The sequence below is a fragment of the Sander vitreus genome, chromosome 22, assembly GCF_031162955.1.
Source record: "Sander vitreus isolate 19-12246 chromosome 22, sanVit1, whole genome shotgun sequence".
In the NCBI taxonomy this organism is placed as follows: domain Eukaryota; kingdom Metazoa; phylum Chordata; class Actinopteri; order Perciformes; family Percidae; genus Sander; species Sander vitreus.
The window spans coordinates 23,275,739-23,301,710 of NC_135876.1; the positions used below are offsets into that span (position 1 = coordinate 23,275,739).

The window sequence follows — 25,972 nt, forward strand, 5'->3', positions numbered from 1 at the left end:
GCATAGATATAAATGCATATAAAATAGATATATTTATAGATAGATATAAATAGATATATAAAAATAATAAGTAATTTACAGCCTTTAAACTTTAGTTAAAATACAGCAATAAGTACGTAAAACGTATTATTATTGTTATCATTTTCTAACAATAGGAATAGATTAATAAATAAATAATATTTTCAGTGTATTGACGCGCAGTAAATGCACAAGCAAGAAAGAACAAAAAAAAAAAAAAAATTGCAAAGTGCTAAATTGTGGAATTTCATTTATGGAAAATACGCTTTTATCTTTTATTTTGAAAAATAAAACAAAAAAAATCGTGACAGGAAGTAGAGCCGGAACATAAAACGTCAAACTCGAGTTCCGCATGTTAGCGTCAGAGTCAGTACAAAGCTAGTGTTGGTAACGATTAACCACTGATATGGCTTTTGAAAACAACTTCTTTTAACTAACTAAATACTTTCGACTTTCAAGCCGAAGGACGGAATAACCGCCGAAGCTCGTGACGACGGTTACTTATTGAGCAGGTATGTTCTGTTTTATTTAGTAACGTTAACTTAAAGTTTCGTTTTTAACTGACGTGAATTGTTGTTATCTGGGTTTGCTTCTAACGTTAGCATAAGCTTCTAAACTAACAACTGACACTGATTACCCTTATTTAATAACATTTTATCGTGAAGAAACACTACTAAGGGCGTTGTCTGGTAGTGTTTATGATTTTATATTCAGTTGTTTACTTCTTAAAGGGACTGTCACATTGCCGCGCGTTAACTCGCCTCCTCCATTCATTTCAATGAAGTTAAGGCGGTAGAGTTTGCTGCCCACGTGAACGCGCCCATATTCTGCTCCGCCGCCCAGAGTTCACAGTGCTGAACGTACCGTGGGCGGCAGGAACCGCTTTAAAAACGCGTCTGTGTGAAACCAGCTTAACGTCCATAAGAGTGAAAGTATAATTTTCCCGGACTTTCCAACGGTCGTCATATGAGGTATTAAAAGTGAAATTGTTGAGGACACTTTATCCAATATAAACCTTTGCACTGCTGACAATTTATTCCTAAAATAAATATTAGAAATTTGCATGAAACCTTTACCATGTTGTCATTTTACAACTCACAAGTGCCAACATATTAAATCTTATTTATTTTCCTGGCAAGGCAAGTTTATTTAGCACATTTCAGACACAAAGGCTAACCAAAGTGCTATACGTAAAGCATAAACATAAAAAATAAAACAAGTTTATAATAGAAAACAATAAAAAAAAACGAAATACAGCATATTTAAAGGATATAAGAAGCACAAAAGAATGCAACATCTTTAAATGACCTCGGGGAATGCACTAAAACATCTCCTTCAACCTAATAACCATGATGTCCTGATGTCCAACACTTAAATATATTCAATTTACATGATATACAACAGAGAAACACAGCACATTATCACATATGATAGTGACAATTGTACTAGGATTTAAACGATTCATTAACGATTGATCAACTTCCCCTTTCTGACAGCAATGAGCAGCAGCCCAGCATCTGTCCAGATGGACGAGGTCAAGAGGAGAGCCCAGTCCCTGCTCTCCTCCTCGGGTTCAGCCCAGGATGTGAGGGCGGAGGTGCAGACCATGGCCGGCATCCCCTTGCCTCTGTCAGAGAAGTACCGTCACTTGGGAGTGGAGGCCATGTTGAGGGAGAACATGGCCTTCCGCAACAGACAGGAGGTAAGGTTTTCTTCGTCTGGTGATAGATAGATAGATAGATAGATAGATAGATAGATAGATAGATTAATTATTGTCATTGCATATCACTATAAATTACTAATGAAATTAAGATGACATCAATCACTCACTTAGCAGCATAAAGATAGAAAGATTAAAAAGTGACAGTGTCAGCAACAATAAATAGATAAATAAATAATATAAAATAATAATAATAAAAAAAATAGATGACCCTAAGCCTGCCTGAGGGTAGGGTGTCAAAAAGGATATGGCCAGGGTGTGTAGGGTCCGCTCTGCTGCTTGCTGCATTAATACTGTGGATAATAGTCAGTTCAATGCAGGACTTTTACTTGTAGCAGAGTATTTAACCGAGTAACTGTGATATAAGTACTTTTTACTTAAGTAAAATATCTAAATACTTTCTTCACCACTGCCAAAAAGTAGATATGAACATGAAAAGGCAAACAGATAGAACTCAAAACAAATGTTATTCTGCAATATAAAATACAGTCAGACATTTGATTAACTATAAAGAAGAAAAGAACACCTGCCAGCGAAATGGGTCAACTGCATTCATAACACTTCATAAAATACAGACACGGATTCAATTTTGCTGTACACTTTATAGGAGTAGCAACCCCAATGGTATTACTAACAGCTCACATTAATATTGTCTCTACTTCAGGTTTTGGAGTCTTTGAGTAGACTGGTCAAGGCCTTGAGTATCCTGGAGAAGTACGGCTGTAACCTGACAAGTCCCGCCAGGCCCAGATACTGGAGGAGCGTCAAGCACAACAACCCTGTCTTCAGAACCACTGTGGACGCTGTCAAGGTGAGCAAACGTTAGTCAGTCCTGCCTTTAAACTAGGGCTGAAACGATTCCTCGAATAATTCGATAACAAAAAGCTTTGTTAAATCCAACGTTGTATTGCTGACGGACGGTGTTTCCACACAGATCATTATTATTGTCGCACACCAGACGCTGCTCAGTGTGCTGGCGACACATGCCAGAGCGTAAATAGTGAGGGGCTAAGAGAAGAGACGGGCTGGAGAAAACCACAGAAAGTGTCCAAAGTTTGGAATCAGTTCAAACGTGATTAAAACGAGAACTCTGGACAGTGTGTCTACTGAAAAACCGAACTAGCTTACCACAATAATAGCACGACGTCAGTGCTTCAGCATCTCAGCAGAAAACATTTCTCATCCATTCATGAAGCGGACCCGACAAAAGTAAATCACGGAGTTGTATGGACGATGAAACTACACCAAACACAGCAACTAGCAAAAACGAAGAAGAAAATACGTAGTGGTGACCACAATTTGATCTAAAGAGCCGACTTGTTGACCATCCTGTCGGAGAAACAGCTGATTGTTGCGCACCATTTTCTCTCACTCGCTCTCTTCACGGAGAAACAGCTGATCAACGATCTACTAGCATAAGTGTAACAGAGCTGTGTAGCATTGTAATCAAATATATAAATTAAAATAGATTGAGTATAATTAATATTTACATATAGGCCTATATACAGATCAGTCTCAGGATGAAACTTGTAGTTCTGAAAGTTAAGTTGCACAACTTAAGGTAATATTTATGTATGTTTAATGTATTCCTTAGTGTGAGGTTGATGTCATTTCAGAAAATGTTTTCTTTAAAAATGTTACAATGTAATATGGCACTTAAATGCACTTCATATGTTTAGTTTTTTGAGAGATGATGTTGTAAGCAATGTAGGCAGCAAAAATGTAGCTTTTTCCGACAATTTAACCAAACTATTGTTTATTATTGCTCTTCAATAAAACAAAAGTATTTCTTATCCGATTACTCGAATAATCGATGGAATAATCGGTAGAATACTTGATTACTAAAATAATTGATAGCTGCAGCCCTACTTTAAACAGTCATTTAGTGCAAAGCTTTCCTTTTCACATGGACTTTTCTATGTAATGCTGCCTTTACTTTGGTTGAATTTTGAAGCTTCTTGTTGTAAATAAGGGTGATTTTATTATAGAAAATAATATAAAAAAAATAAAAATAAGGAGGGCTTTTTCCTTTTGCATATTTTACATGTGTAATGATGAACTTGCTGAATCTTAGATTGCTAAGAGAGAGTCCGAAGGTTATCCATGTTCTTGAACAATCGAGCAAATATTTTCAATCCTCATTTTCTTCCACAGGGAGGCCGGAGGGTCTTGTATCTCTACGGTTACACCAATCAGCAGATAGATGGCCTCAGTTTCCCCGATGAAGTCACTGAACCGGACACTCCGAAAGTTGCCGCAGTGACACTGGAGGTCATGACCTTACGCGCAGAGGTGGACATGCTGATTAAGGTTCGTATTTGTTTGTAAGCAGTCATCTGAATACCTTAAAATATCTGTGTTCAGCTGTTTTTGTGTAAGAGATTCACTGTTTTCCATTTCTTGTACCTCTGTTCATTTAGGGCATCCACCCTCACCTAGAATGCTTCCAAGATATCATCCCATTCATCATCCAGGAGGTCTGTACAAACGATTCCAGTGGCTGTATGCTCGTATCTGTGTCGATATGGTGTCACTAAATTTCATATCGGCTGTGGAAAAATAACAGGATCATAACATTTAACCTTTTTTTACTTTGCACATTTTCCCAACAAATACAGGAAAAGAAATAACATATATTTGAACATATGTGACATATTCTTACAGTGAGCGAATCAGCTGTCCTATATGCGTTTGTGTTAATGAATGTTGATTTTCTGCAAAGTGCCAACAGTGAATCTAATCGAAGACAATAACATTGTGTGTTCATGTCTTCTGGGAAACCTTAAAAATTGAATTTTTTTTTAATAAAGAACGGTCGAAAAACTACAAAAAACAAATCCTTAAATATAAGTAGGTGTAAGTCATTCAAGCATTGATGCACTATGATCATCTGTCTTCATTCTGTCATTCTCTTTTTCTGTCCACTGCATGTTGAAAGTGTAGAGAGTGTTTAATGTGATGCTGGTTTCTTCAGGATCAGCTGGCAGGTGACGCTGTGGTTATCCTGCCTGGAGAGGAGCAGCAGGCAGACAAACCCCAGGTCCTGGCTCTTCCACCTAAACCTGCACAGGGCCACGGAGGACAACCTCTGAAACCATCAACAGGTGAGCTGCCACCACACCTCACAACCTGCTTTAGCAGTTTATTTTTTATTTTTAGAAAGCCAACAAGAGATGAAACAGTTTTCTAGAGGTCTCTTCGACTCTCACTTCGGCAGTGTGTGATATAAATGGTTAACAGAATTTGTCTATTTTGATGCCACAAATATAGATTTATTTTCTATGATAGTGTCGGTTTTATTTATATTTTTATGTTGGAGTTTATATGTTTATTGTGCATTGAACATGTTTACAACATGTGTACCCAGAAGCCTAAATACACTCCCAATCTTTTAATTTTTTTTCTTACTCTCCAGGCTCTTCTGCAGCGAGTGACTGTAATCTGTGTGGTTCCCCTTCGTCTCTGGTCTGCCCATCTTGTGACAATCAACATTTCTGCGATGCGTGTGATGACCTCTTTCACCGCCACCCCTCCAGAGACAGTCACAAGAGAGATAAAATACAGAAAACCAAACAGGGTGTGCCAGATTACAACCGGCTTTAAACCGGGAATACAGCATTTCTTTTGTTGCCATCTGTTTTTTTTAACATTTTTTTTTTTTGTGTCGCTGTAGTGATCTGCACCATCTGTGGGATTTCTGCTGTGCACGCTCAGTGCTCCACCTGCGTCCAGAGGTTGTGTGAGAACTGTGACAAGCTTTTCCACTCTCACCCTGATCGCAAAGGACATGACAGAACCATCATTACACCAGCAAAAACATCCAGGTGAGGAGAACTTGTACTTTAATTCACTCTCAGGTTCACTTCTTCATTTGGCAGCAGTGTGGTCTAATGGTCAGAGCAGTGGTCATGTTAATAAGGTCACAGGTTTGATTTGTTTACCATACACTTGTCTTGTCCTGCTCTGTCCAAGTTGATTCTGAACACTTGGCCTGCGCACTCGTTGAACGTTGTGGAAAAGAGTTTCTGCTAATTGACAAAAATATAAATGAACAGTATCCACGGTCCTCCAAACACCCCCCCCACTGAATTTGATGCAAAATACATAATTTGCTCCAGAAAAGTCTTGTCATTTATTTCGGTATAAAGAATAACTTTTAGAGATTCATTGTCCAGTGATTTTCTTTTGCAGGTTTAATTTTTTTAACATTTGTAATTGAGTCTACTATTGAATAATACCTGAAATGGATAGATCTAAGTGAGAAGTGGATCTATAAGTTAACTTGGCTTTTGTCCTGATGATGTTGTTGTATTTTAACATTTTATTTAATGCTGGTCTGCTGCTTTCTCAGTTTTAGCTATTATTTGCAGTCTTGTTTTGTCAAACTGTTTGTTCCCATGCAAAAGAAAGTGAACTGCTCTGACTGGACCGCCCTGTATAAATATATGTTGAATTATTACTTTTCTATCATCTTCCAGTCCATCTCTGTCACCTTGGGAGTGTGCTCATTGCACTACAGTGAACGAGATGCGAGCCGTCCTCTGCACGACCTGCGAACGGCCTCGACTCGCTACGGCTGCATCCACTGTTCAAGAAAGCCCGATGTCACTTCCTACATCTCCCAACACAGGTGAGACTAAAACATACAAATTAAACTGCACCTTTTCAAAGCAAAGTTACGAAGTCCTGTTAACAAGGGAAAACGATTAAAAGTCAGATAATGAAACACAGTACACCACAAACAAAACCACGTAACCGAGGAAAATCAAACGGATGAGACAAACTGTATAAGAAAAGGAAAAATACAACTTTGCACTAAGAGAACTCCTTCCATCTTAAAGGCGTGTTTTTTTTATTTTCTTTTTAGCATCACCATTTCATGTGCTTTATATTTCAACAAGGTTCTAAACAATGAGCAAGAAATCTAAAAATGAATTAATGACAAAATACAGTGTTGACATATGAAACAAAGTTATTGCATGAAGCAGCGGTTCGAATGAGTTGTCTGTGCTCGAACCCTCAGAGTGGCAGTGTAAGAGCTGTACAGTTGTGAATCAAGGCAGCAGCATCCTCTGTGAGGTGTGTGAGCGCCCTCGGCTGGCCACACGCCCGCCTGTCGCACCAGTGCTGTCCAGCCCAGGATCTCTGTCTGACTCTGGAACAAAGGTTTGTCTCATTGTTCCTGACGACGCTTTCTTGTCCTCTTAATCTGTATTTTTCCAGACATCAACACGGTGAGATTTTGGGGTCCATACTAAACATTTCTGAATTTTGTTAAAGCGGCTGTAATCTGTATTGTTATAATAACAATCTATCAAATGTGAAACTGTGAAAGGGGTCGCTCATAGTGATGAACTTGCAGAGAATTATCACCTGATTCTGCAGCTCCCCTTAGCTTTACAGAGATTTATAGTAGGGCTGGGCAATATGGAGAAAATCAAATATCCTGATATTTTTGACCAAATGCCTCGATATCGATACCGCAACGATATTGTAGTGTTGACTATTGGTGCTTTCACAAAATATTTACACAATGACATTTTTGATAAATAATATCAGTAGTGTGGATATAATGACTAAGTGGGTAAAGGCAAATAACAGAACAGCTACAACAGTCTGGTAAGTTCAGAAAATGACATCACTTTACTGTAATGCAGCCTTTAAAACCAGGAAAAGACAACACTTGTGTCATATCACGGTATTACGATATCCAAAATCTAAGGCGATATCTAGTCTCATATCACGATATCGATATAATATCGATATATTGCCCAGCCCTACTTTATAGTGAGTTTCATCTCATTGTTTATCTGTCCGGCTGCAACTTTACTCTTCTGGTTTACTATAGCGTCGTTTTCAGAGAACAGGCTGTAAAAAGCCACTGTATACTACCTGTTCAGCAGCAGACAGACAGTTAGAAACTAGCTGGTGAACATAGTGGAGTATTAGCAGCTAAAGAGACAGATTTTTCCCTCAGGAGTTGGTTGAGACCAAAAACGGAGCTAAAAGAGAGAATATTGGATTTAAATTCATCAGGTGGACACAAACGCCACTCCGAATGAATGATAATGTAACATTTGGATGTGGAAATAAGCAGCTGTTTGCTAGTTAACCATATCAACTTAAAAGGTTATGATATGTCAATGTTGTGTTCATGACTTACTTCTGCTGCCTCCCAAGTGGCCAAACAAATAAATTGTAGAAGGTTTAAAGACTCCACATTGGATGACTTTTGTACAGAAGCTGTTAAAAACAGCTGACAGGCTACTCTCTTAAAAATGCGTTTTTATTCTTTTAAGGCATCTCATACATCATTTTTGTCTAGTTGTGTCTGCTTAACATGAATAACTTTGTCTTTTTCATTCCTTTCTTTCTTTCACAGTGGATGTGCCAGTTCTGCACCTATGTAAACACCAATCCCACTGTGGTGTGTGAGATGTGCAACCTGTCATCTAAAGACTCGGCTGGAGTTTCTCTGCCCCAGTCTCTCGAGCAGACTCTGTCCAGCACCAAAGATCAACCCCAGCTGGGTGTGAGGCCCCGACCGAAGCCCAGAGTCGACATGGAGGTGAAAAGACAGAAGATGATGAGGGAAGACGGCCTCTTTCTCATCCACCAGATCAGAGTAGGTCAACACGGATACATCTTACATTTTTATTGTTCTCTCAAATAATTTAATTGTTTGATGTATAAATCATCAGGAAATAGTGAAAAATGGAACCTCAAAATTTCCCCTATGCCCATAGTGACCTCTTTAAATTGCCTTTTTGCTCAACCAACAGTACAAACCAAAAGATATTTAGTTTACTATATAATGCAAGACATAGAAAAGCAGCAAATACTCACACAGGAGAAGTTTCAATCACGACATTTCTGGCATTGCTGCTTGTAACATTGCCTTAAACAATATATCAATTATCAAAATAGTTGCATAATCGTTTTCTGTTGATTGACTAATTGATAAGCTGAAAATCCAATATTGTTAATAATTGTTTTATTTGTTTTCAAAGTAATTTTCAAGCAAAATCACTAGTTTCAGCTACACAAATGTGAGAATGTTATAAAGTTGCATTTCGCAGTTTTATAAGATTGTAAATTAAATATGTTTTTTTCACAATTTTTGGACATTCTATAGAGCAAATAATCTATCAATGTAAAAAAAGGTATTTACTTAGTGAAATTACTTAATTTAAGCATCAGCCTAACCCTAAAACAGCTAGAAGTAGCTAATTATCAACAAATTATTTTCATTATTGATTAATCTGCTGGTTATTTTCTTCATTATTCAATTCAGAAAATGTCAGAAAATTGTGAAAAAATGCCATTTAAAAACTCCTGAAAGCTAGAGGTGAAGTCTCTAAATGTCCAAAACCCCAAATAACTAAGTTCAACATACCATAAATCAAGATATTGCAGCAAATTCTTAAACAAGCTTGAACAATGGAACTATAAGAGATTTCTGCTTTAAACATGACTTGTTTCAGCTCTACCAGGAAGTACCAATAGCACAGTATTAAAATGTCTTACAGAGACAGTTATAAGTATATAAGTAAACAAACATGGAGATTTACCCCGTTTTCCACTTTGTAGGAAGCAGAAAAGCTCGGCGTCAGTGCTGAGGAAGTGTACGCAGCCATCTGCATGTGCGGCAGCAGCAACACCAACCCCTGTGATTGGCTGAAGTCAGAGCTGCCTCACCTGCTGGATGAAATCTGCGCTATGGCGGCTTCTGTCCAGCTAAACTACAAAGCAGGGGATCCTGGGATACAACCCATGGTGGAGAGAGACGGAGGGGATGCGGAGCCGAGCGGTCCACATGTCACAGGTGAAGGTGTGAAGCTGTCCAGAGCTGAGGCCAAGCTGGCCTGGTTGTCAGCAGGCGGAGACACTGACCGAGCCGTGAGACAGCTGCTGAGAGACAGAAAGCTTAAGGTAGGACGATTCAAAATGACTGCTTAAACGCAGTTCATTTAAAAAAAATAAAAAATATTCCTGCTAGATAGGGCTGTACAATTAATCGCAATTTTATCGAAATCGCAATATGAACTAGTGCAATATCCAAATCGCAGGGGGGTGCAATATTTGTTAAAGGCAAAATATGTGTCAAACCATTCTAAAATAAAGTATTGTGGTGCTGCAGAGACGTCCCGGCCTACAAATCATATCCTACAGACTAAAGGAAAAAATCTTTGTTTGGTAAAGATCCTCTCAAAAAATCACACCTCAATCATTTTTGTATATATTCAATTAGAATAATGATACAAAAATGATCATTCCCTCCAATATCGTGAATCATATCGCAATATCAATTTTTTATATATATATATATATATATATATATATATATATATATAATATAGCGGGCATCGCTGTTCAGAATCCCGCCTAACTTCCAAAATGTAACATTTGCATCCAAACGAATTGTGCTTGAAGCTACAGGCCATCCAATTATAACGACCTCATCCACATTGTCGAAATCATTTAGATATTGAGCCATTACATTGAAAATCTTTTAGATAACAGGAGCCTATGATTTACTGTAGCCATCCTGACAACACACTACCTGAATGCCTTTTTCTAGTCCCCCGTTTCACTCTCCACAACGCTGTCACGTCATGAGATCGATAACAGTTAGCTAGCCCGTTTATGTTTATTGTAATGTAAGCCTTAGTTATTTATTTCTTACGTTGATTTTGGTGTCTGCGTTTCAAAGCCACCTCCCGCGGTGACGTTTTTTGGTGGAGCTGTTCTATTTAATAGTCGACTCGGAAGAAAGCAAACATTTTGACAATAAACTCCATCAACACAACAGTATGTGGAGTTAAACTGGACGGGCCCAACAACCTCTGAATAGTTCTACTTGTTGTTAAATTGCAATGTGAGCGGCAGCCAACGGGGGGTGCATTATCTCGGCATCATGTAAAAGGCAACCGCAACTACATTGTGCGTCTGCCCTATTTGTGATACCGTGGCGGAAGAAATTTTGCCATGGTGGGCCACCACTACAAAATCAGCATAGAGGAAACACTGCTAAAAAAACAGTACTTAGATAATACTTGCAGCCACTACAGCATACTGTTACATTTGCCTTGGTGAAAGGTGCATACATAAAGAAAACAAACCTATTAAACAATATGAAATAAACAAATAGAGGAAAACAAATATACACCTACAAAGTAACTGTTGCATAAGAAAAAAGGCTGAATGGGTTGAGTGCAAAATTTGCATAGAATATATAGTATATGCAATGCACAGATGTAAAGTCCAGGATGAAGGTTAGTGCAAATGTGTATACCAGTTATTTATTTCTGCGTGGACAGTACACAAGGGGGAGTCTCTGCAAGTGAGTGCAGTGAGGTTGATAAGCAGCAGCAGCAGCTTTCTGCAGGTGAAAGAAAAGCGTGAGACTGTCTCCTGGTTTTCTGACCTTGAAAGATGACGCATTGGGAGTAATCTGGAGGAGTGTTGTACGAGCCTCTTGACCCTGGATAATGAGTCCAAACTGCTTTGAAGAACCGTGAACCTTTCAAACTCACGAGTTTAGGAGATGTGGGAGACAAACAAAGAGAACAAACATTACATGAAACGGAACAGCAAATGCTTGTCTGATAGGCTTATATAGAGTTACACACTCGTTTGTTTACTCTTAAAGGAGCTAAATCGTATTCAAACGTGAGGTTTTGTTTTCTTCGTCCCTTTTGGCAGTGGAGATACAACAGTTCTGAGAGCTAAAGGGTATCGATCCAAACTGGTGCTCTTTCGCTCTCATTTGTGCATATATAATCATAAATATTGACCGTCACCATCCACATCAAATACCTTTTTCATTTTGAAATACCTGGTTCAGTGTTTTCCCTAGGGTATATTTACGGGGGGTGAACAGAAACTCTCAAAATGAACTGCCAATACGCTCATTCTCAGTCATTAAGTCGTTTCCTGTATATTGGTGGTTTAATTTAAAAGAAATATATACACTTTATGATCCATTTCTGTGTAAAATGGCCGCACACACCTTGCGTAACAAATATAAATAGAAGACATATTTTTACACTTAGTGTGGATCTCCGCGAAGCATACGCACCCCTACGTTTCATTGATTATAGTGAAAGCGTAGTGTTGGATGGTCCGCTCCGCATAAGTTACACGTGCAATGTAGCCAGCCCGTAAGTTTTAAAATGAATTGAACTTTTTAAGGCGAGGAATATGTGGAATATATATTGGGAATATATAGCATAATTATATAAATGTTGTCATTGTTTCAGGGGGGGCGCTAGGGGAAACACTGTGGTTATTCTGAGAAAGACGGCGTGCAGTACATCCATATTTTAACCTAATAATAAGAGACTTTCTTTAAGTATATTTTTGATCCTAATACTTTTACAAATAGCTGTAATTTCCCCCTCGGTTGTGTGTTGCTGCAGATGAAGGAGCTTCACTCTCTGGGCTTCAGCGACGTGTTAAAGTGTGAGGAGGCCCTGCGGCTGAGTGGAGGAGAGGTAAAGGGGGCTTTGTCATTGCTGCAGCGCCCTCTCCTGGAGCCCTTCCACCAGCGAATCTGGACGGACCAGCCCGAGCCGCCGATTGATCCCAAACACCCGGACAAGCAGGTTAGGATGCACTGCAAATCACCTGAAGGCTTTCAGTGTGCATCTCTCCAAAATGATGTGTCTTTATGGAGTGAAGTGAAGAAGGTGGTGTGGTGCTTTGATCTTCCGGACGTTGCTATTACGTTTACTCCTTGTGTGCTCTCCGCAGAGGATGTGCCGGCGTCTGCTAGCGCTGTACGACCTGCCCAGCTGGGGCCGCTGCGAGCTCGTCCTCTCGTTGCTTCAAGAGCCAGACGCCACTTACTCTCTGGAGGACGTAGTGCAAGCTGTGAAGGAGTCGCACGACAAGGATTTCATCAAGCGTCTCCTCATCAACGAGTGCCCCATCTGTCTGAGCATCTTCCCCCGCAGCAAGGTGGGTCAGTGACTGAGTTTACACCACAGTGATTTCAGACACGGTTTAACAATGCAGATTGCAGTGAATCTGCAGGTTAACTTTTAAAATGTATCATCTGTAACTGAGCACCTTATACAGTGGAGTACTACTTTTACATTTTAAAGTTTCACATTGTCATCTTTCCAGCTGTCTTTTAAGTACATTTTCTTTTTCTCACTTAGAATATATATAAGGAACCCAAGTACACTGAATGACAAGTTCAACCAATAAATAGAGAAACGACAAAAAAAAATGCATGGATGAAGCTACAGTAGTATGTGTCCAATAATAAAACGGGAGAGTGTATGCAAGTTATTTAAAAAAGAAAATGGCCTAGAGAAACTGTGGAATGTGTTAAATAACGTCATTGTATCCAGAAAGCCGTGGAAAAGGCTTCCCAAATGGGTCAGTAATAATACACAGAGAAAGGGAGGTGGGGGGCACAAGCGTGATAAAAATGTTAATGCTAAAATATGTACACAAATACAGATACTATTTGACCCTTTTGTTTTTAGTGTACCGTTGCTGTCGAGCAGAAACCTTGTATCTCCATATTTCGTAATTATTTTTCATAAACCAATATTGGTCAGCCTGTGGGTTTTACAAATATTTAAACAGTGTAACAGGCAACTTTGTCAAAGTTAAATAGCTCAATATGTTTTCAAATTAGCTTTTTTTTTTCTTTCATTTCCTGAAAAGCAACGGTTTGGAACATACAAGGATTTCACCCAACGCAATGGTATGCTTTATTATAAGAAACATGTATTACCCTGCTGCACCTTGATTTAGTAAAGATCTACTGCTATTAAAACGGTTACAATGTGTATTCCTTAAAGAACACAGCAGACACATGAGAAAGTAATGTGAACGATATACAAATTCACCAAATAAAGTCTATGGAGTCTGGTTTGACATAAGTACCCGAGATATCTTTTACAGTAGAATTTTGGGTTACACTTTACTTGAAGCTATCTGCCTTCAAGTAAAGTATTATACTCTGGTATAAGATTGACATGACACTGTCATGAACGTGTCATAAACATTATAAACGAGTCATAAACGTTTATGACATAACGCTTCTGTCATTAAGTGTCATTCGGTTTTTGTCATGACAAGTTATGGTTAGGGTTCATGTGTCATGACTGTCATGTGTTCATGACAGTGACAATTCACGTCACTCTTATGTAGATACCTTTCAAGTAAAGTGTTACCGAATTTTGTCAGGAACTGAGTCAGCCCTGATGTATACTGTATTTTTATTTCATTACAATGCAGATTCTTACAAATTGACCCTCATTATTTGATGTAATTGAATGAGTAGTTTCAGAGGTCAACGTTTGGTGCACAGCTGTTCATTTCCTCTTCTCCTCCTCCTGTCCATGTTCCAGATGCAGTCCCTGACTTCCTGTCAGTGCTCCGTGTGCCACGAGTGCTTCGGGCAGCACTTCACCATCGCCGTGAAAGAGAAACACATCCGAGACATGGTGTGTCCCGTCTGCGGCGAGCCGGACATCAACGACCCCGAAAAGCTTGACAGTTACTTTTCCACGCTGGACATACAGGTACACAGAGAGAGAATTTTGTTGACCCACATAATAATGCCAGTACACAGAGAGACATCTGAGTTAAATGCAAACCAAATCACCTTTATTAAACAACTCAAAGTACAGAGAACTAGTATCAAAAACATATTCAATTAACTGCAACTGGTAAAGAGATGTAATAGTAATGAAATAATATGCTAAATCTCTTTTTACTTTCAATTTTAACAGTAAAGTCTTTTGTGTTATGTTTTTCCAGTTGCGGGTCTGCCTGGAGCCGGACGTGTACGAGCTGTTTCATAAAAAACTGACTGAGCACGCTCTGATGAAAGACCCAAAGTTCCTGTGGTGCTGTCACGTGAGTCTTGTTCTTCTCTGTTGCTCTATTAGGTCTTAGTTTGCATACCCCGCTTTGCATACTTATTTTAATAGTTGTTTTTTTTAAGCTCTGTTGGGCTGCTGGAGTTGAGCTTAGTTTTATTCACGCTGCGATTAAACACAGAGGGAGAAGTAATGGAAAAAACGAGGGAGAAGTAATGGAAAAAAAACAGGATGCATAAAGACAACTTAGTACAAAGTGGGTATATTAAGGATTTCATTTGTCTTGTCATATCTTTAACAAAAATAGTAGGATGACCTGCCACACACTAAAAAACTTTAACTGATATTTATTAAAGTGCTCATATTATGCTCATTTTCAGGTTCATAATTGTATTTAGAGGTTATATTAGAATAGGTTTACATGATTTCATTTTTAAAAAACACCATATTTTTGTTGTACTGCACATTGCTGCAGCTCCTCTTTTCACCCTGTGTGTTGAGCTCTCTGTTTTAGCTACAGAGTGAGGCGTCGCGCTTCTGTTCCATCTTTGTTGGGAGTCGCACATGCTCAGTACCTAGGTAAGGACTACTAGCCAGTCCGAAGCAGAGCATGAGGGCGTGCCCTGACAGTAGCTAGGTAAGGACTACTAGCCAGTCAGAAGCAGAGCATGAGGGCATGCCACGGTAGCAGCTAGGTGAGCATTATAACGTGTTACAAAGTGACGCACGTTCATCACGGAAGTAAAAGCTGGACTACAATAGAGCTGTTTGGAGCAGTTTGTGAACAGTGTTTTCTGTTGGAGATGGTAAGTCCCTTTGGGGTGGACTTTGGGCTTTTTCACTGTGTAAACCTATAACATGCACAAAAATATATATATATATATATATATATATATATATATATATATATATATATATATATATATATATATATATATATATATATATATATATATATATATATATATAAATAACACAATAAAGGAAAGGGGGAAAAAGCCAAAAAGCATAATATGAGCACTTTAAAACATTTTTTGCAAGTGGAGGAGCCAATGACCCATTGTGTGCTCCTTCCACTTTCACAACATTTACATTAAGTCTGGTCTAAAGGATGAGATGTAAATAACTCGTAACTAAATAACTTTTATCTTCCTCAGTGCACCTCTGGGTTTATTAATGATGGAGACCAGCTGAAGGTCACCTGTCCGTCTTGCCACCGGAGTTTTTGTGCTCAGTGCAAGAAACCTGTGAGTGTATATAGAAGTACAGTGCGTTACCATTTGTCATCACATGTAGAGGCCAGCCTACCCTACATTTGATAAAAGATAATAAAAAGCCTCTTAGGAATTCAGCCTTGAAACTTTGGCTGCTCGCCAGTGAACTTACTGTGCAGGATCTGCACACACATTGACTCCCTTTCTCTGGTCTCAGTGGGAGCCCCAGCACCAGGATCTGTCCTGTGAGCAGTTCCAGCAGTGGAAGAGGGATAATGATCCGGAGTACCAGAGGCAGGGACTGGCCGGCTTCCTGAGAGACAACGGCATCAGTGAGGACACAAACTTTAACCACAAGTTTCATTTCAGTTTTATTTATCTCACCCCTCGACCTTTGTGCATACACATCAGTCAACCTCAGCCACTACTCTGTTTATTTATGTCCTTTTCTCAGTATTCATTGCTGTCACTGAGTTGACTACTTATTGAGCAATCCTTTGTTTTTTTTCTACTTGCACAAAGTCATACAGCATCCCCCTTTCTGATGTTCTAATGATTTTGAATCACTTTCCTTTTAATATTTCGTAATTATGAAATTAATTTGAGCTGCTTTAGGCAGTGGAGGAAAATTACTACAGTCAAGTACTGTACTTGGGCACAATTTTAGGTATTTGTACTTAACTTTAGTATTTCCATTTTATTCCACCTTATACTTTTACTCCACTACATCTACGCCTATACTTTTCTACACTGTTATAGTTTACAGTATTCAAGAGTATATAATGCAGTTTCAGTTCATCTTGACTAGAACAAAAACTTTACTGATGTAAAAGTATAAGCATCAAATATACCATATGTACCAAAAGTAAAAGTACTAATTACTGGATTATAATTAGTGATTCATCAATGTGTTGATGTTTGGTGTTTAATGTTGCAGGTGGTAAAGCTGGAGCTAACTTTAACTACTTTATATACTGCTGGGTATTTATATTTTGTATTAAAAATCTGAATCTGTAAAGTAAGCATTAAGTTAATGTATAAAATAGATGTAGTGGAGTAGAACTATAAAGCAGCGGAAAATGGAAATACTCAAGTGAACTAGTACCTCAACATTTGTACTTGAGTAAATGTACTTCGTTACATTCCACCACTGTTAACATGTTGTTTACCAGTATGTGTTGTCCTCTTGCAGCCTGTCCTCACTGCAGGTTCCAGTACGCCCTGACGAAAGGCGGCTGCATGCACTTCAGCTGCTCCCAGTGCAGGTACCAGTTCTGCAGCGGCTGCAACAACCCCTATCACAAGGCAAGAGAATCAAGAAAGAGGTCACAGTTTGAGCTTCTGAATCACCAGAATACATGTTTTTACAGTAGACTTACACGTGCTTTATGTGCTATACAAACATCAGCAGTAACAAGTTAGAGCTGTGTAACAATTCAAAATTTTGCTGTACAATGAATTGTCTCAGAAGTAATTGCGATTAACAATTTAATTGTCTCTTTCAGTGAAATTGTAAAATATATATATTTTTTTTATTTAACCAGGTAGGCCGTTGAGAACAGGTTCTCATTTGCAACGGCGACCTGGCCAAGAAAAGCTTAAGCGTGCAAGACAACCTACAGTTTCACATTCAATACAGTACAAGAATACAGAATACAATAGGCTACATAAAGTGCAGATTAAGTAGGCATTATAAAGCCGGCGCAAAGTGAGGTGTAAGTAAGTCGATGGATATGCGACAGTGATATGTTAATAACACAATATACATGAATAGACAGTCTGTAACACTGCTGAGATCTAGTAAAGGGTCAAAAAACATTTAGTGCAAATTGTGGTCTAGTTATTCAAGTAGATCAGTTATAACGCAATATCTATGAATAGACAGTCTATATAAATGCTGAAATGTAGTGAACAAAATAATGGCAATAACGTAAAAAAAATTGCGGTTAGAAAATGATTTAATAATTGTTACAGGCCTAGTTAAAGTTGGAAAAAGTGATATCTTTGTTTTTTAGAGAGACTTTTTTTTTGTGCGCTTCTGACCTTTCTAACATCTGGAAATGTCACATAATTTGAACTCAGATCTGCATATAGCATTTAGATAAGTATTTGACTGTTGTAGTCTAAAACCTGAATCGATGCAAGGGGGGGAAAGTTTGGTGCAACAATGAGCACCTTTCAAGTTTAATCTGCTGTGTTTAATTTACATACTGTCGGATCTGTAGATAAAAGATGCAAATCGGGCTGCAATGTAATCCTATAGGGAAAATGCGCACCGTCAATTTACTGCCACTAAAACTGCTGTTTTGGCCACTGATGGACTCAGATTGTCTGACATTATGTAAAGAAGATGGACCTTTTTGTTAGAGAGTAAGATCCCCTTTTCTCCAAAAATCAACCCCAAAATCACCTTTTAAATAATCAATACTTTTAGCTTGGATTGAGCCAGCATATTTTCACGTAATGAAAATGGGTGAATTAATGGTGTATTTCAACCAAACCAGAGTGGTGATTATTGGAACAGTGGATAGACAAACCAAGACGGCTTTTGATTATTTAGTTTCTGTCAACTAGGGGTGCATGATATATCGATTCAATATCGTTATCGCGATATCACGTTGCGCAATATTATATAGAAAGTGTCGCGATAAGTATGCAGTATTTTGTGGAGCGCTGCGTCCCGTCCGTTGGATGTGTTGTGTTCGATTTAGAGCCTGCTTGAAACGCTATAATGATCATCGTTTCATTGGCCAGTTACCGTGCCACTTGCACATGTTAGTGCACGTCAGCACACGGGGCCACTACGTGACAAAGCCTATGGAGCGTACCACGTGTGTGCATATTCCGACAGCGTAAGTGAAGAAATGGAGACAACAAAACTGAACTGTTCTCTTTATTTATTTTATACTGTCCAACCAGTAAAACATGTCCTGTTCTGTAGACATGGTCCTTATTTATTTATTTATTCGTTCGTTCGTTCATGTTGGACCAGTCCAATGTGACAGTCAGTTGAAATAAACCTTGTGTTGTAAGAAAACTTGTTTAATTTGTTATGAATCTATTTTTGATCCGTTTTCCCATAACTTTTGTAATTTTACATATGTTTAAAAAAAATTGAAATTAATATTGATCTCGCAATATTCATAATCGATATCACAATATCACATTTTGTCAATATCGTGCAACCCTACTGTCAACGCAATTGCCTAATTACGTTACATTGCAGCTTGTTTCACCGCTCTCTACTACAGTGGTCTTGCTGGACCAATTTCAAAAAATATTGTACCCATCAGTCACTTAGACCTAAAAACATAGGAAAATAGTGTCCAGGTCCACCCTTTAAACACCTGCTTGTCTTTCACATTTGTTTGACCTCATCATTACATGCTCCTGTATTTGTTTTGTTCTCTTGCAGACGGCATGCAAGACTGCCCATTGCATTTACACGGGTCTACATGCCCATCACCCCCGGGACTGTCTCTTCTACCTCAGAGACTGGGAGCCACCCAGACTACAGGCCCTCCTGCAGGTGAAGATACTGTTTTGTCACATTTTATATCGGCTGCATTTTGTTATTGGTTGTTACGACCAGAAAGACCACAACTACTGTGAATGTATCTTACTGTAAATGAAATCAGTATTCTGCCTTGAATACAACTTTGTTTTTGTTTTGAAACTCTCAACTGACGTTTCAAAATTGTATGTAATGTAGTCATTTGTGGGATGTAATTATGTTAAGCCTTTTGGCTCCAATAACAATGTTTTATAGTTTCTAATTTGTATATTAGTCTTGCAAACTTTTACTTCCTGGAGAACAATATTTTAGAGGCTACATGATGGTATACAAGCAGAAATACATTGTTGAAAATGTATTACTATTATTATATAATCTATTTTTGAGTTCTGTCATGACTGCAAAAAATAGTGTACTTTTATTTTGAGACACTGGTTTAGCTTGAAATATTATATATGAAATAGAAGCAAGACACCACTTTATCTTCAGCTCCTTTTTTGCAAACCAACTCTTATTTCGAGCTATTGAAAACTTAGTTTTAGACCAGACTAGAACCTTTAAATAAATGTACGAATATGAAACACTTGATAAATTTATGGATTGTATTTAGGATTGTACATTTCTTGACTTTCTCTTTTCTCCTCAGAGGAGCGGTGTGGAGTTCAACACAGAGCCTTCTAATGGAACTCAAACTGGTAATGCTCTTGTTCATTCCTTCTGTCTTTCATCACGCTCAGGAAAGTAAATAAACAAAATATAAAATACTTCTTTATTGAAATGTTAATCCAAACAAAAGAGTATGTTGCTTCTTTGTATTTTCCCTCCTAAAAAGCTCCATTTATTGTAATTTATCAGATCCGTCACTGACTTTGTTCCCTCTTCTGTGACACAGATGCTTGTTGTGTGATGGAGCAGAAAGATGAAGCAGGTCAGCAGATTGATTCACCGTGTGGCCTCCAAACACAGCCGGGACAAGCTGGCCTCTGCGAGTGAGTTACTGACTGCTGCTGTAAATACTGTCATACTATAGACTTTTTTTGACATACTATACCATGACTTTTTTCTGACTTTTTTGACATACTATGACTTTTATGACTTTTTTGACATACTATACCATGACTTTTTTCTGACTTTTTTGACATACTATACCATGACTTTTTTATGACATTTTTGACATTTTTCGACATACTATACTATGACTTTTTTATGACTTTATTCAACATACTATACTATGACTTTTTCCAACATACTATTGTATGACTTTTTTTTACTTTTTTCCACATACTATCCATGACTTTTTTTTACAGACTTTTTTTCGACATATTATACTATGACTTTTTATGACTTTTTCCAACATACTATTGTATGACTTTTTAGACTTTTTTCGACATACTATACTGACTTTTTTCGACATACTATACTATGACTTTTTATGACTTTTTTTCGACATACTATAGTGACTTTTTATGACATGCTAAACTATGACTTTTTTGACATATTATACCATGACTTTTTTCGACATACTATAGTGACTTTTTTCGACATGCTACACTCTGACTTTTTGACTTTTTTTTTTTTTTACATATAATACCATCACTTTTTTATGATTTTTTTTTTTTGACATACTATGACTTTTTTCCGACATACTATACTATGACTTTTTTGACATATTTAGGGCCCGAGCGCTGACAGCGGCGAAGGCCCTATTGGAACTGAAAGAATTATTTTCCCGGCAAATGAATTGCCTTTTTGAGGGGCTTAACATATTCAAAAACTCACCAAATTTGGCGGTCGCATCAAGTCTGGTGAAAATTTACGTATTTTAAGGGTTCGAGGATAGGCGCGCAAAAATGGCTCACTAGTGCCCCCTACAAAATCGTAATAATTGAGCCCCTGCAGTACGTTTAAAAACTTTTCGTCATAGGGCATGGCCGTGGCGAGGCGGCCATTTTGTGTGTTTCGCCATTGAAACAGGAAGTGGGTGTAACTCGAGTGTACATTGTCCAATTGGCTCAAAACTTTTCACGATTCATAAGACTCTGAGGACATTTACCCGACAAAATTGACTCAAAGTCATAGCGCCCCCTAGTGGCAACAGGAAGTAGGCCTAAAAGTCAAGGTGCTATACTTTAACTTTAACTCCTCCTAGAGAGTTCATCCGATGGACTTCAAATTTTGTGTGTATCATCTCAACACCTTACAGATTAAAAGTTATTAAAAGAAAAACTTTTCGTCAAACGTTGTGGCATGGCCGCAATTTTGAGTGTTTAGCGATGAACAAAGAGGTTGTTGTAACTTGAGTGTACATTGTTGTATCTGCCCGAAATTTCTCATGATTGACAAGGGTCCAGGCCTGAGGACATCTACAGGCCTTCTTCCTACACAGGAGTGCATAGAGGTCCTCCATAGACAGTAGCCCCGCATTGGAGGATACTCTTGATCCTGGGATCCATGTTCATTCGTCATATACTGGTTTATAAAAATAATAGTTTAGTATGCATTAAAAATCATAGTGTATGTCAAAAAAAGTCATGGATAGTATGTCGAAAAGTCATACAATAGTATGTTGGAAAAAGTCATACAATAGCATGTCAAAAAAAAATCAGTGTAGTATGTCGAAAAAAGTCAGTATAATATGTCAAAAAAGTCATAGTTTAGTGTGTCGAAAAAAAGTCATAGTATGTCAAAGTCATAGATAGTATGTTGAAAAAAAGTCATAGTATAGTATGTCGAAAAGTCACTATAGTATGTCAAAAAGTCATAGTGTAGTATGTCGAAAAAAAGTCATAGTATAGTACGTCAAAAAAAGAAATCATAAAAAAAGTCATAGTATAGTATGTCAAAGTCATAGATGGTATGTCAAAAAAAAAAGTCATACAATAGTATGTCGAAAAAAGTCATAGTGTAGTATGTCGGAAAAAAGTCATAAAAGTCATGGATAGTATTTCGAAAAGTCATAAAGTCTGTTGGAAAAAGTCATAGTATAGTATGTCGAAAAAAGTCATGGTATAGTATGTCGAAAAAAGTCATGGTATAGTATGTCAAAGTCATAGATAGTATGTCGAAAAAAAGTCATAGTATAATATGTCAAAAAAATATATAAAAAAAAGTCATAGTATGTCAAAAAAGTCATACAGTAGTATGTTGAAAAAAGTCGTGGTATTATATGTAAAAAAGTCATAGTGTAGCATGTCAAAAAAAGTCACTATAGTATGTCGGAAAAAGTCATAAAGTCATAGTATAGTACGTCAAAAGAAATCATAAAAAAAGTCATAGTATGTCAAAGTCATAGATAGTATGTCGAAAAAAAGGTCATAGTATAGTATGTTGGAAAAAGTCATAGTATAGTATGTCATAAAACATTCATACTATAGCATGTCGAAAAAAGTCATAGTATAGTGATTCGAAAAAAGTCATAAAAATGTACAGTACAGTAGATTAAATGCACTTTGTTACATTCCACCACTTCCCTTAAGCTAAATGTTCACGTCAGTGAAAAGGAATTGAAACTCTCCTGGGGATCCTACACTCTTCCTATTCCTAAAAAAAAAAAACTTAATTCTTCCCGTGTTAGTTACCCCAACACATTTCTAAGTCAAGTCTTAAACAAAAGCTCTTTGTTCCTGCAGGAAGCACTACAGGGAGTATCTGGTGAGTCTGATAAACGCTCACTCGCTGGACCCCTCTCCGCTCTACGAGACCAATGAGCTGATTCGGGCCTGTGAGAGATACCAGGTGGACACTCAGAGAGCAGAGAACGAGGACGATAACGTTTACCGTGCTCGACTGCTCAAGGTGAGAAACATCTGTCGGTCTTATCAGAGGATACTCCAGCAAGATGTGTTTTTAGGCCAGATATTTAGATGGAAAAATAGTTTCTAAAATGAATGAGGATGGGAGGGTCACTGGTTTGACTTACCACACTGGCTGCAAAGATCCTTCCCTCTCGCCACACCATTAAGATGCTCTTTAGCAAGGCACTAGTTGTCCAGTGCAGGTGTTCAATTATCACGTCCAAGTTGCAGAAAAATCCTAGTTTTAAATGTGGTTGAGAATCTTCGCTTTTCATGGTACCTTCAAAAGAAAAGAGATGTTACATTTTTAATGTAACAGTCTGCGAAGAAAACGGGGGAGTTGCACTGAAGATTATTGATCTATAAAGCAGTAGTTATGTCAGTTAACAGTACACACGGTTTATATTCTATAAATATTAGACCTTAAAAGGCATTGAATAGTTGTACATTTTCATTTGAGTTCTTAATTGCCACAAACATTTGATCTAATTCCATTTATCCATCTTATATTTTATACTTACACTTCCTGTTGGCAACTGTAGATACACCTAACTCACTTTTAACAACCATTTGTCTACTACTACTTATCTTTTGTCATAAATTTGGTTAAAGATTATCTTAAGTGTCTTAAAACCATTTAAATTGTATGACGTACTAAGGGATCATGGTGGTAGTGCAAATAAGTCCAATAGTGCAAGGATCAAGTCTAGAGACCAGCATTAAATATGGACAATGTAAGAGAATAATGTAGACATAGTAATATAAAAACTATAGCAGTGCAAAAAAAAAAAGACAGCATTAAAAATGGGCATTATAAGGGAATAAAGTAAACAGTAGGATAGACACAAATCAACAGTTAGTATTAGAGGTTTGAAGTAATAGGGTTACAGCCTTGAGTACATAACATATTAGCTTTATCTGTACAGCATGTTCAAACATAACTCCTTAAATAATATGCTCTTCACAAATAGCTTTTGAATTAAAATGTATCATTTGTTTTGAATGTTTAAGATAAAGAACTTAACATCTGTTTTTTTCAACCCACAGAAACTGATGGATGTCTCTCTTGGAGAAAAAGTTCCTCGAAACAAATAAAAGCATTTTCCTCAACAGAAATCATCCTAAAATCCGTTCATCAAGCTCTTATACAACAAGAATTTAGTTTGCAGCTCTGACTGTTTACACGCTGTTTTTAATCATCTGCAAAGTAATTTTGGTCTCCATCCTGTGACACCACTTCTGACTCAAGGGCGAGTCAGCTGGAAACTTTAAATGGGTGGCAGCTGGGTTGGATTTGTTTACTTTGTATCTGGTCATAAACGTTGGCTTTGTCTTTTTCATAGTTGAAGCTTTTCTTTCCTTGTTGATCATCATGATAAACTGATTATGAAGGGATGAAGCCGTTTTTCATCGCAGTTTAGCTCACACTTTTCAACTTTCAAAATACTTTAAGAAGGAAATCATTCAAGTTGGATCTTGTACAAAAATTATGTTTGTATTTTTTTGCACTTGAAAGAAGAGTCTCTTTTTGGAAATGTATGTTAAAATAATATATCTCAATAAACAATGTAGCAATATTGGGGAAATTTATAAAAATGAGACTTTCTGCCATCAGGGTTTTGTCAGTTTTGCTTTATATAAGATGGATGAATCAAATAAATAATGCCTATTTTGAAATGTGGATTTATTGATGTACCCATCATAGTTTTTTGGCAGTGTAAAATCATTCATTTTATGTCACACTTAACAGTCTATTAAAGTTTTGTCAAAAACTTACTAACTTTGTAATACTTGCTGATGTACACACTTTATACTACATCGAGCGGTGGAGAAATGTATCTACTTTGACAAGTACTGTAGACCTCCTTAAGAAGAAAGTATTTCCATTTTCTACTTTGTACTGTTATGTTCTACTTTTCAACTGTAACACAAATTTAAAGTAAAAAGGTTTCTTTTTCCATTTTCTTGGTAGTTACTGTTAATATTTACTTTGCAGAATAGATTTTACATACAAACATTAGTAAACTAGTTTCACCAGCTTCAATTTTATGTAACCTTACCTTAAGGGCAGGACACTCCGCAACAAGGATAAGGAGTCACAGACTAACATCCTGAGAGAAAAAAAGAACACAAGTAGATTTAACAAGTAGATTTCGACAGTATACATCAGCTGTTTTACTTACACAAAATCTCTGTGTAATATTGGTGATAATATAGTGATTGATATTAAAACTAAACTATTTGAGGAACTGGAAATATCAAAAACTACACTGTAATTATTAAATAGACTTGAGTATTAGTCAGGATAAATGAATGCTTTGAATTGAAAGGCCTAATTCAGATTAAAAGTATTCAGATCTAAAGTATTCAGATCTAAAGTATACACTGGCACCTTATTTACATTCAGAGTACATGTTTTAATCATGACAGTGTTGAAATGTGCACCTCAAATAACGTTAGTTTAGCCTACCTTTCAGATTAATTATGAATTGTGATGTTTTAAATATTAATAGTTGGTATGAATTAGTATTTCAATTGAGTAGAAACGGAATACTTCATTAAACATTTGACTAGAGTTAAAAAACAGTGGTGGTATGTAACTAAGTACATTTTATCAAGTACTGTACTTAAGTAGAATTGAGGTATTTGTACTTGCGTCTTTTTATATTATGCAACTTTATACTTCTACTTTACTACATTTTAGAGGCAAATCTTATACTTTTTAGTCCACTGCAATCATTTGATGACTTCAGTTAACCGGCACATTCTGATTTTCTAATACAAAAATCTAAATCAACTCATGATTGATGATGTATTGTATATTAAGCACTGTAACCTTGATTAGCAGTTCTAATGTGATTTTCTAT

General features: G+C 37.3%; 1 protein-coding gene across 1 annotated transcript; it reads left to right on the forward strand.

Moving 5' to 3' along the window:
* The first annotated feature begins 358 nt into the window (after positions 1-358).
* LOC144536910 (E3 ubiquitin-protein ligase RNF31-like) lies at positions 359-25,065 on the forward strand. Its single transcript, XM_078280246.1, has 24 exons — positions 359-530; positions 1,515-1,720; positions 2,403-2,549; positions 3,893-4,048; positions 4,159-4,215; positions 4,713-4,842; positions 5,154-5,315; positions 5,412-5,562; positions 6,217-6,368; positions 6,762-6,904; positions 8,121-8,363; positions 9,329-9,670; positions 12,160-12,345; positions 12,494-12,700; positions 14,110-14,283; positions 14,522-14,620; positions 15,741-15,830; positions 16,015-16,129; positions 16,990-17,102; positions 19,213-19,326; positions 19,958-20,006; positions 20,204-20,300; positions 22,941-23,106; positions 24,153-25,065. The coding sequence occupies exons 2-24, from the start codon at positions 1,517-1,519 to the stop codon at positions 24,198-24,200; spliced, it is 3,345 nt and encodes a 1,114-aa protein (XP_078136372.1). The 5' UTR covers positions 359-530; positions 1,515-1,516; the 3' UTR covers positions 24,201-25,065.
* The last annotated feature ends 907 nt before the right edge of the window (positions 25,066-25,972 follow it).